The 18,734-nt window shown below is 41.9% G+C and overlaps 1 protein-coding gene across 1 annotated transcript in view; it reads left to right on the top strand.

The window, feature by feature from the left end:
* The window catches only part of LOC134354683 (flavin-containing monooxygenase 5-like), a 43,727-nt gene that overhangs the window by 7,721 nt on the left and 17,272 nt on the right, over positions 1-18,734 (top strand). Inside the window, exons 3-5 of the mRNA XM_063063806.1 lie at positions 1,782-1,970; positions 11,233-11,398; positions 13,175-13,317. Of these exons, the coding sequence (XP_062919876.1) occupies positions 1,782-1,970; positions 11,233-11,398; positions 13,175-13,317 (498 nt within the window). The remainder of the gene's footprint in view (positions 1-1,781; positions 1,971-11,232; positions 11,399-13,174; positions 13,318-18,734) is intronic.

The following is an 18,734-nucleotide window of genomic DNA, read 5'->3' as shown; positions in this document are numbered from 1 at the left end:
GAACAATTGTGATAACAATCCAAAACTATGGAATTCTCATTGTTTGGGTTTGACAATTTAGGGTGAATATTTACATTGAGGTGTCCAATAGCATTCCATTCAGAATGGGACTGAGGACCTCAATCATGCAGTGGGAGTGCAAGGAGGACTTATGGTATGTAGGCAGTAGGAAGAGAGCATCATCTCACAACATGCCCATCTGCTCTCCCCTTAGTCACCTCTTCACCAGTCTGTCTGAGGTTCCCATGTTGGCCTCTTTAGCTACCTACAGTATCAATGGATGTAAACTTTGCTTGATTCTGAGTAATAAGAAGGTGACATTGATACTCTAGGGGTCCACAGCACTGAGTTACACAGGTACGCCACAGAAGCGGGATCTTTGGCCCAACGAATCAATGGTGACCATCGATCATCCATTCATTCAATTCCCATTTTTTATTCTCCCCACGTTCTCATCAACTCCACTCAGATTCTACCGTTTGCTACAAACAAGGGACAATTTGTGATGGCTAAGGAATCTCACAGCCTTTGTGATGTGAGAGTAAATGAGCACAGAGAGGAACCCCATGGAACCCACAGGAAGAACGTGCAAACTCCACACAAACAATTTCGGAGTTCAGGATTGAACCTACGTCTCCGCTGCTGTCAGGCAATGGCCACGATGCTTCTCTGCGCACTGAAGCCGAGATTGCCAAAGTACTTCACAAATCATACACCCCTGTACTTACATTAAAAGTATTGGAAATATATACTTGTTGAGGCAAAACCAAATGTTTAAGTCAAGCCACATTCTCTTCATGTTGTGGATCCAGAGTCAGAAGTTAAACTGGGGAACATGAATGTTATCAAGATCTTCCCTCCACCTTCCTTGAAATTGGAATTTCCAATTGTTGTGTGTATGTAACCCACAAAGAACTAGCAAAATTTAAGCTGATCAGATAAAACAATAAGGAAAAAAATGATAGATGCTTTTCCTTACAAAAGAAAGAATAATTGACGTTGGATAAATGCATTTTGATGTTCTGTCCGTTTATTTCTCCGATAACAGTGTTCATTCTTTCTGCTGTGAATTGTCCATTAAAGTACTGGACAAGTACTGCTTGTTGTATGATCAATGAGCTGATTTTATGTGCTGGACATTTTCAGTCTGTTTGTGGTACACTGCAGGACTGTACTGAAGACCAACAACTGAGTGTAACAAAAAGGAGAAAATCTGCAGATAGTGAAAACCCAAAGCAACACACACAAAATGCTGGAGGAACTCAGCAGGTCAGGGAGCATCTGTGGAAAAGAGTTGAGTCAACATTACTGGATGAAGGGTCTCGGCCCATAACGTCAACTGTTTACTCTTTTCCTTAGGTGCTGCCTGGCCTGCTGAGTTCCTCCAGCATTTCATGTGTGTAACTAAGTGTAACAACTGGTTTTGTCCACAGGAATCTGTCAGCAATGTTGACGCCTCCTGTGTTCGAATTTGCCAACAGTTTGCAGGTGAACTAAAGCCAAGCAAAACCCAAGCCACACTGTGATTATAGGTCACACCATGAACAGTCTGGTTATTGTGGCTCAGAGAAATTAGACTATTGCTTGCCGTTCCTTTGTGACAGAAGTACAATGAAAATCTGCAAAAAATCCTTCATTCTCAAAATGAACAACTTATTGGTGACTTTAATGTAGTACAAGAAGTTATGAATATTTTGGAGGACTGTTTTGAAGATGGAGAGAAAAGCATTAGCAGTTTTACAATAACTTCATAATAAATGTATTCTATTAATGTTATTCAGGAAGAAGTGACAGATGGGAGAGCTAGCATCTACAAGTCACTGATCATCAATACCTCCAAAGAGATGATGTGCTACAGTGATTTTCCAGTTCATGAAGATTATCCAAACTATATGCATCACTCAAAGATTTTGGAGTATTTCCGCCATTATGCTTCACATTTCGATCTACTGAAGTACATACGATTTGCGGTAATATTTAGATCTGTTTTCTAAAAATATTATAGTTTGTATCAAATTGGAACTTATTCTGCATGGGATCAGTTGTAAGACTGCCCATCCTCTAAGCAGAAATCCATGAGTGATTGATGTATCTATGAAGGGTGATTTGGGTACAGCTGGCTCCAGTGTGTCTAGAATCAGCCTGTGTTACTGAAGCTGTGGTGATGCAAGCAGAGTAAATTCCAATTGGATCTTCACTTACGGTTTAAAGATACAACAACTTCCCTTGTGAACTGAATCCTCCACAGGTTCTGCTTCTCAGCTAGATGCAAGTCACAATGATCCCCTTGTGAGCTCCTGTTTCTGTGTTGTGCTCCTCAGTGACTCTATGACCCGGTGACTCTGTTTGATGCCATCTATAACCAGAGTGGAAATGACATGCTTGTTCCATCACCTCACCAATTCAGGTTCCCTTTGTTGCCTTCCAAGACTTGCTCGAGAATTGAAATCCAGAAAGAATTGAATTAACTTTATTTCTTACATCCTTCACATACATGACGAGTAAAAATCTTTACGTTACATCTCCATCTAAATGTGCAATATGCAATCATAGTAATTTATAATGATTTATAATAAATAGAACAGTCAATGTAACAAAGAATACACTCAAATCAGTGAGAGTTAATCAGTCTGATGGTTTGGTGGAAGAATCTGTGAGGTTCTCGGTGATGGTGGATGCCAAGGAACTTAAAGCTGTTTACCCTCTCAACTCCAGATCCATTGATGTCAATAGGGGTTAGCCTGTCTCCATTCCTCCTGTCGTCCACAACCAGCTTCTTTGTTATTGTGACATTGAGGGCGAGGTTGTTTTCTTGACACCGCTGTGTCAGAAAGATGACTTCTTCCCTGTAGGCCACCAAGAGTAATAACGCAAAGTTCTATTCTGCACTGTACCTCAATAAGTGAATATATTTCATACAAATTGGTATGCTCACTCACTCCTGAGCATTTCCTGTAGACTATTCGGTATTAGTTTGGTTCTGGCTGGTGAACCAGGCTATACCTCCTCATGCAGATTGGAGTTTGCTGTATCAGAATCGGGCTTAACATCACCCGCATATGTTGTGAAATGTGTTCATTTTGCAGCAGCCGTACAAGAAATTACATGATCAATATAGAGAAAAAAAACTGAATTACAGTCTGTGTATACACACATATATATAAAATAGTTAAATTAAAATAAGCAGTGGAAAAAAACTGAAATAAAAAAGTAGTGAGGTAGTGTTCTTGGGTTCAAATTCAATTTATAAATCTGATGGCAGAGGGGAAGAAACTATTCTTGAGTCACTGAGTGTGTTCCTTAAGGCTTCTGTACCTCCTTCCCTAAGGAAACAATGAGAAGTGGGCATATCCTGGGTGGTGAGGGTCCTTAATGATAGATGCTACTTTCCTAAGGCACTGCTCCTTCAAGATGTCTTGGACACTACGGATGGGTAGTACACATGATGGCGCTGACTAATTTTACAAGTTTCTGCAACTTACTCAGATTTTGTGCATACCAGACGGTGTGGCAGCCAGTCAGTATGCTCTCCGCGGTACATTTGTAGAAGTTTTCGAGTTTCCCCAGAATCACAATAAGCACTTATTTACACGATATAACATCACCTCCACACTTCATGCAGAAACAGTTACCTATTACTTCTCATCACTACCACAACCAGATGAACTATTCCAAACTCTCCTGCTGAACTCCCGTTTTCTCGTCTCCATGAAGTTAAACTAGCCCTTGGGACTATATCTTGCACAATGTCCTACTCACCCAGCATCCTTATTCTTACTGACCTTCACTGGCTCCACGGCCTTTTTGTGTTTGGGTCCATTTGTGGCCTTTTCTTTCAGAATGCTGGAGCAGAAAGGCTTGTAGCAATTTTGTTGAAGAAACTGAGTGGAGCCCTGTAGAAGGGTTTTCTAGATGATGTGCTAAAATAGGAAGATTCGGTAGCTAACACAGTGCTCGTAGTACAAATCCAAAGGAGATCACAGAACCAAAGAAAGGCCCTGGAAGGATCTGAGATGAGGTAAGGAGTCTAAAATTCTCCAGCATTCTATAAACCATTTGATGGTGCAAGGGCAAGAATAATAAAGTTGGCCCACAATTATTGGTGATTATCATTTTAGTGCTGATTCCAATAACGCTCTTATTCCTGGGAAGAAATCCAGAATGCCCAGCAAGGTACCAGTTGATCACTTATTGAATTGAATTGACTTTATTACTTACATCCTTCAGATACATGAGGAGTAAAAATCTTTTTGTTATGTCTCCATCTAAATGTGCAATTTGTAGTAATTTGTAATAAATAGTATGTACAACAGGACAGTCAACATAAAATAGAAATACAATTGTATCAGCATGAATTAATCAGTCTGATGGCCTGGTGGAAGAAGCTGTCCTGGAGCCTGTTGGTCCTGGCTTTTATGCTGCAGTACTGTTTCCCAAATGGTAGCAGCTACAATAGATTGTGGCTGGGGTGACTCGGGTCCCCAGTGATCGTTCAGGCCTATTTTACACACCTGTCTTTGTAAACGTCCTGGATAGTGGGAAGTTCACATTCAGCTGGGCTGTCCGCACCACTCTCTTCGGAGCCCTGCGATTGAGGGAGTTACAGTTCCCATACCAGGCAGTGATACAGCTATTCAGGATTCTCTCAGATGTGCCCCTGTAGAAAGTTCTTAGGATTTGGGGCCTAATGCCAAACTTCCTCAACCATCTGAGGTGAAAGAGGCACTGTTGTGCTGTTTTCACCACACAGACAATATGTACAGACCACGTGAGATCCTTGATGATGTGGATGCCAAGGAACATAAAGCTATTCACCTTTTCAACCCCCGATCCATTGATGTCAATAGGGGTCAGCCTTTCTCCATTCCTCCTTGTAGTCCACAACCAGCTCCTTTGTTTTTGCGACATTGAGGGAGAGGTTGTTTTCTTTACATCACTGTGTCAGGGAGGAGACTTCTTTCCTGTAGGCTGTCTCATTATTATTTGAGATTAGGACAATCAATGTAGTATTGTCAGCAAATTTAATTGGGAGATTGGAGCTGTAGGTGATGACACAGTCATGAGTATACAGAGAGTAAAGGAAGGGGCTTAGGACATCCCTGGGGGGCTCCTGTGTTGAGGGTCAGAGGGGCAGAGTTGAGGAAGCCCACTCTTACCACCTGCTGGCGATCTGACAGGAAGTCCAGGATCCAGCTACACAAGGCCGAAGTCTCTGAGCTTCTCGTCAAGCCTGGAAGGAATTATGGTGTTGAGTGCTGAACTGTAGTCCAAGAACAGTATTCTCACATAAGCATCCTTCTCCATATGTGTAAGGACGGTGTGTAGAGCTGTGGCTATTGTGTCTCTCGATTGGTTGTGTCGGTAGGCAATTTGTAGGAGGTCCACTGTGGCAGCAGCATGCTGCGGATGTAATCCTTGACCAGCCTCTCAAAGCATTTGCTTATCTGAAAATATAAACGTAGCTCCCCTTTTCCTTTCTAAACTGAATTCCCCTGCTCGCTAAATCTTGTTGGTTTTTATTTAACATGCAGAAGTGCCCAAGATTCTGTGGTGTTTATGCCTTTATTCAATAGCCGGTAATGCTATTCAGAAACACATCAGTGGGCTCAGCTGGGAAACAAGGGAGTCACTGAGCAGTGTGGACAAGTGTGAAAATGATTAGTAGGCACATTCTACTCTTGCCAGGTTTTGGGCCTAGATAGACATTGGTTTGTTCAGAGATTGTTACCAAAAGACTACTTACGATGGCTAAATCGTTCCAAATCCAAACTTGTGCAAGAAGCTAGATTGGGCTAGATGAAGTCTTAGTCATGATTTTTGTGTTTCTGATGCATGGAAACTCATTTATAACATTAATAGCCTCTATCCAGTTTCTATCCTGTGAAAGCAAAACGGGGAAGTGATTAGAATTGTTTAAAATATAATTATTTCAGTGTCTGATTAACATTCTAAACATAACAGGTACATGTTTCCCCCACTATCCGAAAGTAGACCGTTCCTAAGAAACCTTTCGTAAGCCGAAATGGCGTAATGTGAAGAAGCAATTACCAATAATTTATATGGGAAAAATTTTTGAGCGTCCCCAGACCCAAAAAATAACCTATCAAATAACACATAAAACCTAAAATAACAGTAACATATAGTAAAAGCAGGAATGATATGATGAATACACAGCCTATATAAAGTAGAAATAATGTATGTACAGTGTAGTTTCACTTACCAGAATCAGGAAGACAGCGAGCACACTGGAAGGTTGAAACGCACGCACAATGTCTTTATTTCATTCACCACGATCGAAACGCTTAATTACGTCCAGTTTTACGCTAAGCGTAACACCCTTACGAGCTCTCTTAGGCTTTTCTGATATCTTAGGACACATCTTGCTAACGGATGCACAAGATTAAAGCACAGATGCTCACAGACACAGTTCAAAGCTGTGGCGGCTTGATGCTGAGATGCTGAGTGTAGTTCCCGGGGAAGGCGCTTGGCGGCGCCACTCTCGCTGCTCGGGGTGCGCGCTGCCTCTATAACGGCTTGCTGCAAAACAAACACTGAACGCTATTTTCGCTTTTCGCCTTTTTTTGTAAAAGCGAAAATCCTCTTCGGATTTCTTTCAGTTAGCGAAAACAGCTACTAATGTAGGTTTTTCGTAAAAGCGAAGTGGCGTAAAGCAAACTTTCGAAAAGTGGGAGATACCTGTAATCAACACAGAAGATGTGCAAAGATCTGGTCAGTCTAAACAAGGTACTTAATAGTGTATTCTGTGGGTCATTGAAATAATCCAGAATTCTGGAAAGAGAAAGTAATATTATTTAAGTCAGTAATGTTGAAATTATCGCTTTCCTGCATCTTGACCCCATCTCTGAAAACTCTGCTTGGTAATGACTGTCTAACTATTTTCCTTTTCCTGACTATATTCTCACGGGCAGGTTTGTTAGAGCTGTTGGGGAGGGTTTAAACTAATTTTGCAGGGGGGTGGGAACCAGAGTGAAGGGACTCAGGATAGGATGGATGGTAAAAAAGTAAAGGTAGTGTGCAGTCAGACTGTTAGGAAGTGCAGGCAGGTGATGGGACTTAGTTGTAGCCAACAGGCTGAGTATCAAATCATTAGGGATATAGAATCAGAAAGGTCGGCAAATATGGTACTCAAGGTGTTGTATCTAAATGCACTTGGTATAAGAAATAAGGTGGATGATCTTGTTGCAATATTACAGCTTGTCAGGTATGATGTTGTGGCCATCATTGAATTAGGACTGAAGGATGGTTGTAGTTGGGAGCTAAATGTCCAAGGCTACACGTTATATCATAGGGACAGGAAGGTAGGCAGAGGGGTTGGTGTGGCTCTGCTGGTAAAGAATGTTGTCATATCGGTAGAAGAATGTGACATAGGATTGGAGGATGTTTTGATCCTTGTGAGTTGAGTTAAGAAACTGCAAGGGTAAAAGGACGTTGTTGGCAGTTGTTTACAGACCTCCCAACAGTGGCTGGGAGGTGGACCACAGGTTACAAAAGGAAACAGAAAAGGCAAGTCAAAAGGGCAATGTTATGGTAATCATGGGAGACTTTAACATGCAGGTCGATTGGGAAAAATCAGGTTGGTAATGGATTTCAAGAGAGTGAGTTTGTTGAATGCCTAAGAGATAGCTTTTCAGAGCAGTTTGTCAATCCAGTTTGGATTGGGTGTTATGTAATGATCTGGAGACGATAGGGAGCTTAAGGTAAAAGAACCCTTAGGAACCAGCGATCACAATATGATTGGGTACAATTTGAAATTTGATAGGGAGAAAGTAAAGTCTGATGTAGCAGTATTTCAGTGGAGTAACGGAAATTACAGTGTGAGAGGGGAGTTGGCCAAAGTAAATTGGAAGGAGCTGCTGACAGGGATGTCAGCAGAACTGCAATGGTGTGTGTTTCTGGGAAAAATGAGTAAGGTGCAGGACATGCGTATTCCAAAAATGAAGAAATACTCAAATGGTAAAGTAGTACAATCGTGGCTGACAAGGGAAGTCAGAGCTATTGTAAAAGCAAAAGAAAGGGCATACAACAAAGCAAAAATTACTGGGAAGATAGAGAATTGGGAATTTTTTAAAACCTACAGAGAGCAACTAAAATAATCATTAGGAAAAGATGAAATATGAAAGCAAGCTAGCAAATAATATCGAAGTAGATAGTACACGTTTTTTTTCAAGTATGTTAAAAATAAAAGAGAAATGAGAGTGGATGTAGGACTGCTAGAAAATGAGGCCGGAGAAATAATAAGATTGTACAAAGTCAGCATGGTTTTCTTCAGGGAAAATCCTGCCTGATGAACCTATAGGAATTCTTCGAGGAGATTACAAGTAGTATAGATAAAGGGGATGTAGTGGATGTTGTATATTTGGACTTTCAGAAGGTCTTTGACAAGGTGCCATACATGAGGCTGCTTACCAAGTTAAGAGCCCATAACCTTCCATGACTGATTTAGTTTTTAAAGAATGGGACAGGCTAGCTATTAAATGTTTTGGGGATCTGTTTGTTGGAGGAAATCCTTTTTCATTTGAGCAATTGTCAGCTAAATATAGCCTACCCAAAACTCACTTTTTTAGATATCTACAAATTAGAGACTTTCTAAGATCTCAATTATGCACATTTCCTATAAGCTCAGATAAGAACTTACTGGATGTAATTTTTAATTTGACACCTTTTTATAATGGTTCAATATCTAATATTTATGGTATGTTACTGGAGACGAGGTATGTTCCTTTAGACAAAATTAAGAATCTCTGGGAACAAAACTTACAGACATCAATATCTGAGGAAACTTGGAATGAAATTTTTAAACCAGTTAATACGTCCTCACTATGTGCTTGCCACTCCTTCATACAATTTAAGGTGGTACATACGTGTTCGTCCATCATCGACACCGATAAGGACCTCGACACCATTTGATGGTGTCCAGACTAGCACGTGATTTGGATTTGGAGGGAGAGTTGCGCAGCGTCAGCCTCACTCTCTCTTCCCAATTCCCATCTGGATCCAGTGGCAAGACAGAGTCGAGACGGCTGGAGATGGGACTAGGTGCAGTGGATGACCAGGACGTCTTCTGTGTCTTGTCCTGCTCTACACGTTCCACGCCGCTTGCAGAGACCGCCTTCTTGACTGTTGGACCTTCCATTGGTATCGTCTGCTCAATCCACCGGAGTCTGTCTTCACATGTTGGGATAGACAACTCCCTATCTCACCGAGGGTTTGAGACCCATCGGCTACCCTCACCTGGTTTAGCCGGCTTGTTGAAGCCGTTGCCCAGGGTGTGGTCACTGTCGCATGCAAACAGCTACAGGGTGCCACAGGTGAGAGCTGAGTGCCAGGTGGTACATAGAGTCCATATGACTAAAGATAAGCTATTTCGTTTTTATTCAGATATATCCCCCTACTGTGACAGATGCAGTAATGGAGAAGCTTCATTAATTCATATGTTTTGGACTTGTCCATGTCTTGAAAAATATTGGAAGGAAGTTTTTCAAACTTTTTCTTTACTTTTCAAAGTCAATTTGAAGCCTAATCCTCTGACGGCCCTATTCGGTATTGTTGCAGGACAAGAGATCAAGTTGAAGACATCAGATTTAGATATTTTGGCCTTTAGCTCTCTTATAGCTAGGAGGGCGCTCTTGTTTAAATGGAAAGATGTTTCTCCCCCTACTCATGCTCAATGGTTATGCAATATTATGTCATGCTTAGATTTAGAGAAGATTCATTGTTCAATTTCTGAATCTTGTCAAGACTTTCAAATATTGTTGGGACCCTTTCTGAATTATTTTCAAAACTTCCAAAACCCTTAATTCGTTGCTTAAATTTAGATGTTGGCTATTATTAATTTTTATTATACGAGAAGGTATTTTACCTTTTTTTCTCTTTAATAAACAGCATCGGTCTTGGTAGGCATTAGATTCTTTTTGTTGTAATAAATTAGTATATTTCAATATAACTTTGACTAACCTACATGAATACAGGGTAAGAGATTGTTGTTATGAATAGATATAATGTAATTGGTAGTTGTTTTTTTTTCGACCTTTATATACTTTCTTGTACTCTGTTTTCTTCTATGTAGAAACTAATAAAAATATTGAAAAGAAGAGCCTATGGTATTACAGGAAAGTTACGAACATGGTTAGAGCATTGGCTGATTGGTAGGAGGCAGTAAGTGGGAATAAAAGGATCCTTTTCTGATTGGCTGCCGGTGACTAGTGATGTTCCGCAGGAGTTGGTGTTGGGACCACTTCTTTTTATGCCGTATATAACTTAGATGATGGAATAGATGGCTTTGTTGCCAAGTTTGTAGATGATACGAAGATTGGTGGAGGGGCAGATAGTGTTGAGGAAAGAGGTAGGATGCAGAAGGACTTAGACAGATTAGGAGAATGGGCAAGAAAGTGGCAAATGAAATACAATGTTGGAAAATGCATGGTCATGCACTTTGGTAGGAAAAATAAATGTGTGGACTGTTTTCTAAACGGGGAGAAAATCCAAAAACCTGAGATGCAAAGAGACTTGGGAGTCCTTGTGCAGAACACCTAAACTTGCAGGCCAAGTAGGTGGTGAGGAAGGCAAATTTAATGTTAGCATTCATTTCAAGAGGTCTAGAATACAAGGGCAAGGATGTGATGCTGAGGCTTTATAAGGCACTGGTGATGCACCTTGAGTATTGTGAACAGTTTTGTGTCTCTCATCTTAGAAAAGATGTGCTGGCATTGGAGAGGGTCCAGAGGAGGTTCACAAGGATGATTCCAGGAATGAAAGAGTTATTATACGAGGAACGTTTGATGGCTCTGGGTCTGTACTTGCTGGAATTCAGAAGGATGAGGGGGGACCTTGTTGAAGTCTTTCGAATGTTGATAGACAGAGTAGATGTGGAAAGAATGTTTCCCATAGTGGGAGATTCTAGAACCAGAGGACACAGCCTCAGGATAGAAGGGCGCCCTTTCAAAACAGAGATGCGGAGAAATTCCTTTAGCCAAAGGATGTTGAATTTGTGGAATTTGTTCCCACATGCAGCTGTGGAGGCCAGGTCGTTGGCTGTATTTAAGGCAGAGATTGATAAGTTCTTGATTGAACATGGCATCAAAGGTTATAGAGAGAAGGCTGGGATGCGGGGTTGAGGAGGAGGAAAAAAGAAGGATCAGCCATGATTGAATAGCGGAGCAGACTTGATAATTCTGCTCCTATGTCTTATGGTCTTTTTGGTTCTTGCTGTAGACCAGTGTATGCAGTATTACACAGCGGGCAGATTTCTCCACCACTGGACAGTGGGATGTAGTGGCAAGAGACGCTGAGGGAAATTTGGAAACAACTACCTTTGATGCTATCTTGGTCTGTATCGGTCATCACGCTAATCCTCATTTACCTCTGGATACATTTCCTGGTGAGTAAAAGGAGTATATTCATCAGTTAAAGCACAGTTTGAGGGGATTAAGATGAAAACACTTTCTCTACAGTGTAAGACATTAATAAGAAGGATTTCAGTTTGCAGTGTTTCGTGAAGCAACCTCTGTATGCCAAATACTATAAATATATTTTTGTTTACAATTTTTCATATCTACCCTGATGCAGATCTATGGTTAGCAATGCCGCCCAAAGTGCAAAGTGATAATGACCAAGCCTTTTGAAAAATTCAGTACATCTGGCGTTTGGAGACAAGTAGTGAAGTAGCTTGCTGGGTACTTGATGGAAGACAAAGAGCTGGTAGAATGAGTAGTTTCCAAAGTGGCAAGAACAAAGAATTGTGATCCCTCAAGGATGAGAGATGGCACCACTACTGACATTTTATATGAAACAATATGATACTTCAGAATCAATGATAATTTAAAAATTTGTAGACCATATATGAATGCTCAGCTTGGTTAATGACCATGACTCTTTTTGTAATTCGGTGCATATGCAATGGATGTGTAATTGGAAAATTGTTCTAAAAATAGACAACTTCAAAGTATCACATTTAGTAGGAAAAAATAAGAAGCCATATCTTACCTGGAAAGAAAGGAGTCTAAATGAAGAAGTAGATCAAAGAGTACTTTAAGAGCAAATATTTATATCACTAAATGTTTTCATCAAGCAAAAAGGTGCATACTCCATATTTTATTTTGTAAAACAAAGGTATTATCTGTTCATTTTCTCTTCTTGACTACTCAGAAAGTTGAAGCAATTTTCCAGCATTGCATAGGTCATAATCAGAGGTAATGATCCCTGGATTCGTTTTGCCAACAGCTCCTAGAAATTAGCTCCTGCTTTCTGTGAGTCAATAAGCCCTGAGCATTAATCTTGCCAGCAGTTCCTGAAGTTGCACGTTTAGAAAAGAGAAGCATTGTGCACTGCTACAACAATAGTGATTTGTGAAAGTAGCCCTGGGTTCTGCTATTTCCCCGTTCCTAGCCACCCCACTAACCCCGCCTCCCACCAGCACGCTGAACATTGGTCCTATACTTTAGTTGTGCATGTTCTCTGATATCTCCATTTGACATGGAGCTTTGGAAGCTTTGGACAATTTCAATTATTTTCTGAACTCAATTAAAATAATGCCTTTCATTATTTAAACTCTGACATTAGCAAAAAATTTATAATGTAATTATCTGAAAGAATGAATAAGGGAGCAATTCTTCAATGTGTGCTATTTTTGGTACTCTTTGATTTAAAAGAATGTATCGGCTTAATGGTTAGTTGAAAGGGTTTTGAAAATTAAAGAATATTTTAAGAGGTAGGGAAGATAAAACATCATTATAGGAGGAAAATATTTAGCCTGTAAAACATCTTTGATAGAAATGTGAAAGGGGAAAGAATGGTAACTTTGAAGTGGGATTGGGGAGCATGGTCGTATTTAGTATGGCTAAAAAATACTGATGGGTTTTGTGATTATTGAGTCCCCAGGTTCAGTCTACAACTGGTACATTGAAGCTGATTAGTTGTAGAAATTGAGCAGGAAAAATTAAGGCAGTGGGAAAAGACTGACAATAAACCAGCCATAGATTTAGGGTAAATAATAACTCTGCTGAAATTTCAATGATGCTTTAACTATTTATCCACAAGGCATAAATATACAACTTATTTAGCCTACTGTGTTATGTATACTGACTATAATTACAGAGTTGTATTGTATACTCACCAAGCAAAATGCTCTAACACTGACTGTCTTAATTTTCCCCAGGTATAGAAAAGTTCAAGGGTCAATACATGCATAGTAAAGATTACAAAGGACCCCAACAATTCGAAGGGAAAAGAGTGGTAATAGTCGGAATTGGAAACTCTGGGAGTGACCTTGCAGTTGAAATCAGTCAACAAGCAAAACAGGTGAGGAGAACATAGACAATAGAATCTAAATCGATTTTTAAATACTGTGTGCGTAAAAGTAAACTTCCACCTGTCTGTATCTGCCTGGCAAGTGCTGTTCCAAGCCTCATCTGTTATATGATGTTACAAAAACATCTCCTCTTCACCACCCATTGCATCAGCACTTTCTAATCAAATGACACAAATTTGTATAAAAAAATATTAATGCCTCTGATGTGACAATGGATACAACGAATGATTACATGAGGACATGGGGAGGTCCGCTAGTCACTTCAGCATGTTCTCCCTTACAATGATCCATGTCTGTTTCATCCATATGTTTCCTTCTGTGCTCCAGCAGATTAAGATCCAGTCAAGTTTCAAGTTTAAGATTCAGTAAGCATTTACTGCAGTTCTCTGATAATTTCTTATAACTGACTGGATGAAACCTTTTACCTTCTCTCTTTAATGGCATTTGACATTCCCCACCAGCAAAAGCAGTTTCTCTCTCCTGACCAATTACCTTAAAAACAATAAACGTAAATAAAATCATCCTTGAATTTTGAATAAATGGCCAAGTTTACATTCTCTCCTTGTGTAAAGGTTTCACTGCTAATGTAATCATCTTTCTATAGAAGCAGTGTTTGGGTTATAGTAGAGGTAACGGGTGCTTTGGAATGTGAGCTGGGTCTTTTGTTCGGCGGGAGATGAACAGAGAAGACACTGGGGAGAACTGGGCGTAGGATAAGACCTGGTGATTCAATGGAGCCAGGCACCGAGATCGACTGAGAATCGGTGAATATGAATTTTGATGCGATGGGAAGAGTTGAACTCCAACTTGTCCATATTTGACCGTCCAATTATAATGGGCTCTTTTAGGTTTTTTCCTTTCTTTTCTTTACTAATCCTTAAGTTAAGATTCATAAAATGATTCCTTTAATCGTATGCAGTGTACGGCCTGTTGTTTCTTGGCACTGAGTTGTTACAGGGTTGCAAATTACACAGTATCCACCAAAACCGAGGTTTGGGATGGGAGAGCCAGCTCAATCTCATACAGCCAAGGAAACCAGCGGGGTTTCACTTATGGGGGTATCATCCCAGATTGATTTCGTTGGATGCTGTGTGATTGCCCTGAGCATTGATCCAGTGGGTTGTGTTTTTAAGCCTGTGTTTAAACTATTGTCTAGTGCAGTGATTGAGATACATGGTTATAGACGCTGCAGGGGTCGGCAGGTAGTCTCGTGAGAAGAATAGCTAAGGAACCATGTGGCCTCATGTGACCACATGTCCAAGGCCCCTGCAATTATTCCTCGGGTTCTGTGGTCATTAGTATATATTGTAAACAACTGGGGTCCCAGCACTGAGCCTTGCGGTACCCCACTAGTCACTGCCTGCCATTCTGAAAAGGTCCCATTTATTCCCACCCTTTGCTTCCTGTCTGCCGACCAATTCTCTATCCACATCAATACCTTAACCCCAATACCGTGTGCTTTAAGTTTGCACACTAATCTCCTGTGTGGGACCTTGTCAAAAGCCTTTTGAAAATCCAAATATACCACATCCACTGGTTCTCCCCTATCCATTCTACTAGTTACATCCTCAAAAAATTCTATGAAATTCGTCAGACATGATTTTCCTTTCACAAATCCATGCTGACTTTGTCCGATGATTTCACCGCTTTCCAAATGTGCTGTTATCACATCTTTGATAACTGACTCCAGCAGTTCCCCACCACCGACATTAGTCTAACCAGTCTACAATTCCCCGGTTTCTCTCTCCCTCCTTTTTTAAAAAGTGGGGTTACATTAGCCACCCTCCAATCCTCAGGAACTAGTCCAGAATCTAACGAGTTTTGAAAAATTATCACAAATGCATCCACTATTTCTTGGGCTACTTCCTTAAGCACTCTGGGATGCAGACCATCTGGCCCTGGGGATTTATCTGCCTTTAATCACTTCAATTTACCTAACGCCACTTCCCTACTAACATGTATTTCCCTCAGTTCCTCCATCTCACTGGACCCTCTGTCCCCTACTATTTCCAGAAGATTATTTATATCCTCCTTAGGGAAGACAGAACCAAAGTAGTTATTCAATTGGTCTGCCATGTCCTTGCTCCCCATAATCAATTCACCTGTTTCTGTCTGTAGGGGACCTACATTTGTCTTAACCATTCTTTTTCTTTTCACATATCTATAAAAGCTTTTACAGTCAGTTTTTATGTTCCCTGCCAGTTTTCTCTCATAATCTTTTTTCCCTTTCCTAATTAAGCCCTTTGACCTCCTCTGTTGGACTCTGAATTTCTCCCAGTCCTCAGGTGAGCCACTTTTTCTGGCTAATTTGTATGCTTCTTCTTTGGAATTGATACTATCCCTAATTTCCCTTGTCAGCCACGGGTGCACTGCCTTCCCTGAATTATTCTTTCGGCAAACTGGGATGAACAATTGTTATAGTTCATCCATGCGATCTTTAAATGCTTGCCATTGCATATCCACCGTCAACCCTTTAAGTGTGATTTGCCAGTCTATCTTGGCTAATTCACGTCTCATTCCTTCAAAGTTACCCTGCTTTAAGTTCAGAAACTTTGTTTCTGAATTAACTATGTCACTTTCCATCTTAATGAAGAATTCCACCATATTATGGTCACTCTTACCCAAGGGGCCTCTCACGACAAGATTGCTAATTAACCCTTCCTCATTGCTCAAAACCCAGTCTAGAAGAGCCTGCTCTCTAGTTGGTTCCTCGACATGTTGGTTCAAAGAACCATCCCACATACATTCCAAGAAATCCTCTTCCTCAGCACCTTTACCAATTTGGTTCACCGAATCTATACGTAGATTGAAGTCACCCATTATAACTGCTGTTCCTTTATTGCACACATTTCTAATTTCCCGTTTAATACCATCCCCAACCTCACTACTACTGTTAGGTGGCCTGTACACAACTTCCACCAGCGTTTTCTGCCCCTTAGTGTTACGCAGCTCTACCCATATCGATTCCACATCTTCCCGGCTTATGTCCTTCCTTTCTATTGCGTTAATCTCCTCTCTAACCAGCGATGCTACCCCACCTCCTTCTCTTTCATGTCTATCCCTCCTGAATATTGGATATCCCTGAATGTTGAGCTCCCATCCTTGGTCACCCTGGAGCCATGTCTCTGTGATCCCAACTATATCATATTCATTAATAACAATCTTCACTTTTAATTCATCCACCTTGTTACGAATGCTCCTTGCATTGACACACAAAGCCTTCAGGCTCGCTTTTACAACACTCTTAGCCCTTATACAATTATGATGAAAAGTGGCCCTTTTTGATTTTTGCCCTGGATTTGCCGGCCTGCCACTTTTACTTTTCACCTTACTACTTTTTGCTTCTACCCTTATTTTACACCCTCTGTCTCTGTGCACTTGTTCCCATCCCCCTGTTGTGAACTAACCTCCTCTCTCCTAGTCTCTTTAATTTGATTCCCACCCCCCAACCATTCTAGTTTAAAGTCACCTCAGTAGCCCTTGTAAATCTCCCCGCCAGGATATTGGTCCCCCTAGGATTCAAGTGTAACCCATCCTTTTTGTACAGGTCACACCTGCACCAAAAGAGGTCCCAATGATCCAAAAACTTGAATCCCTGCCCCCTGCTCCAATCCCTCAGCCACGCATTTATCCTCCACCTCATCGCATTCCTACTCTCACTGTCGCGTGGCACAGGCAGTAATCCCGAGATTACTACCTTTGCGGTCCTTTTTCTCAACTCCCTTCCTAACTCCCTATATTCTCCTTTCAGGACCTCTTCCCTTTTCCTACCTATGTCATTGGTACCTATATGTACCACGATCTCTGGCTCCTCACCATCCCACTTCAGGATATCTTGGACACGATCAGAAATATCCCGGACCCTGGGACCAGGGAGGCAAACTACCATCCGGGTTTCTGGACTGCGTCCACAAAATCGCCTATCTGACCCCCTTACTATTGAGTCCCTTATTACAACTGCCCTCCTCTTCCTTTCCCTACCCTTCTGAGCTACAAGGCCGGACTCTGTGCCAGAGGCACGGCCACTGTCGTTTCCCCTAGGTGAGCTGTGCCCCCCAACAGTACTCAAACAGGAGTATCTATTGTCAAGGGGCACAGCCACTGGGGTACTCTCTATTACCTGACTCTTCCTCTTCCCCTTCCTAACCGTGACCTACTTGTCTGCCTCCCGTGCCCCCGGTGTGACCACCTGCCTGTAACTCCTCTCTAGCAACTCCTCATTCTCCCTGACCAGACGAAGGTCATCGAGCTGCAGCTCCAGTTCCCTAACGCAGTCCCTTAGGAGCTGCATCTTGGTGCACCTGGCGCCGATGTGGACATCCGGGAGGCTTGGAGACTCCACGACCTCCCACATCCGACACCGAGAGCAACAAGCTGCCCTCACACTCATACTGCCCCTCTCCTCAAATAACAAAAAAAAATGAATACCAAACCTTCCTCGCCTCACCCGTTTCCACCTAAGCCCGTTGAGCCGAAGCCCTTAAGCCTTCACTCTGCTCCCAGCTCACTCCGCAGCCCGCAAACTACGCTGCCCGCTGTATAAGGCTCTGTTCCTTTTAAATCTTCTGCGCTTCACTGCCCAACGTCACACGCCTGCGCAGTCCCGCCTCTCTGAACGCCGATGGAAAAAAAACCGAAAAATTCAAAAATGGCTTCCTCTGCACTCCCGCTCCGATTCTCAGACTTCCTTCTCCAAATTAAACCCGAAGCAGGATTTCTGTCCTTTTAAATCTTCCGCGCTTCACTGCCCGACGTCACACACCCGTGCAGTCCCGCCTCTCTGAACGCCAATGGGAAAAAAAACAGGAAAATTCAAAAATGGCTTCCTCTGCACTCCCGCTCCGATTCTCAGACTTCCTTCTCCGAAAGGAAGAAAGGAAGGAGAACAAAAGGAGAGGATGGTAAAGACTATATTAGCCCTTCAGAGCCTTTTGGAGCAAGATGGGATGCAAAATGTGAAGAGGTTTTTTCAGTTGTTGAAGGAGCTGCTGATGAAAGCGCCAGTGCTGGTTTTTGCAGACCTCCAGTTGCCATATATCTGGCATACAGATGCCAGCAAACAGGGCTTAGAGGTGTTCTGTATCAGGATCAGGGCATGGGGTTGAGACTTGGCACTTTCATCAGGCAAGGTCTGTCACCCTCTGAGCGAAACTACCCTACGCACAAATTGGCGTTCCTGGCATTAAAATGGGTTGTGGTGGATAAGCTGCGACTATCTATGTGGTGCCAAGTTTGAGGTGAGGATGGACAACAACCCTCTAACTTCTATCCTGACCTTGGTGAAAGTGGATGCCACAGGCCATCGGTGGTTGGCGGCGTTGTCTGCCTATGATTTCAGCCTGAAGTACTGGCCGGGAACCCCGAACGTTGGTGCCGATGCGTAGTCCTGACGTGCAAATGAAGGGCT

This window comes from Mobula hypostoma, chromosome 12 (assembly GCF_963921235.1).
Source record: "Mobula hypostoma chromosome 12, sMobHyp1.1, whole genome shotgun sequence".
Classification (NCBI taxonomy): Eukaryota; Metazoa; Chordata; class Chondrichthyes; order Myliobatiformes; family Myliobatidae; genus Mobula; species Mobula hypostoma.
Note: the sequence above shows the minus strand (reverse complement) of the source record. Positions and strands in the feature narration are given on the sequence as shown.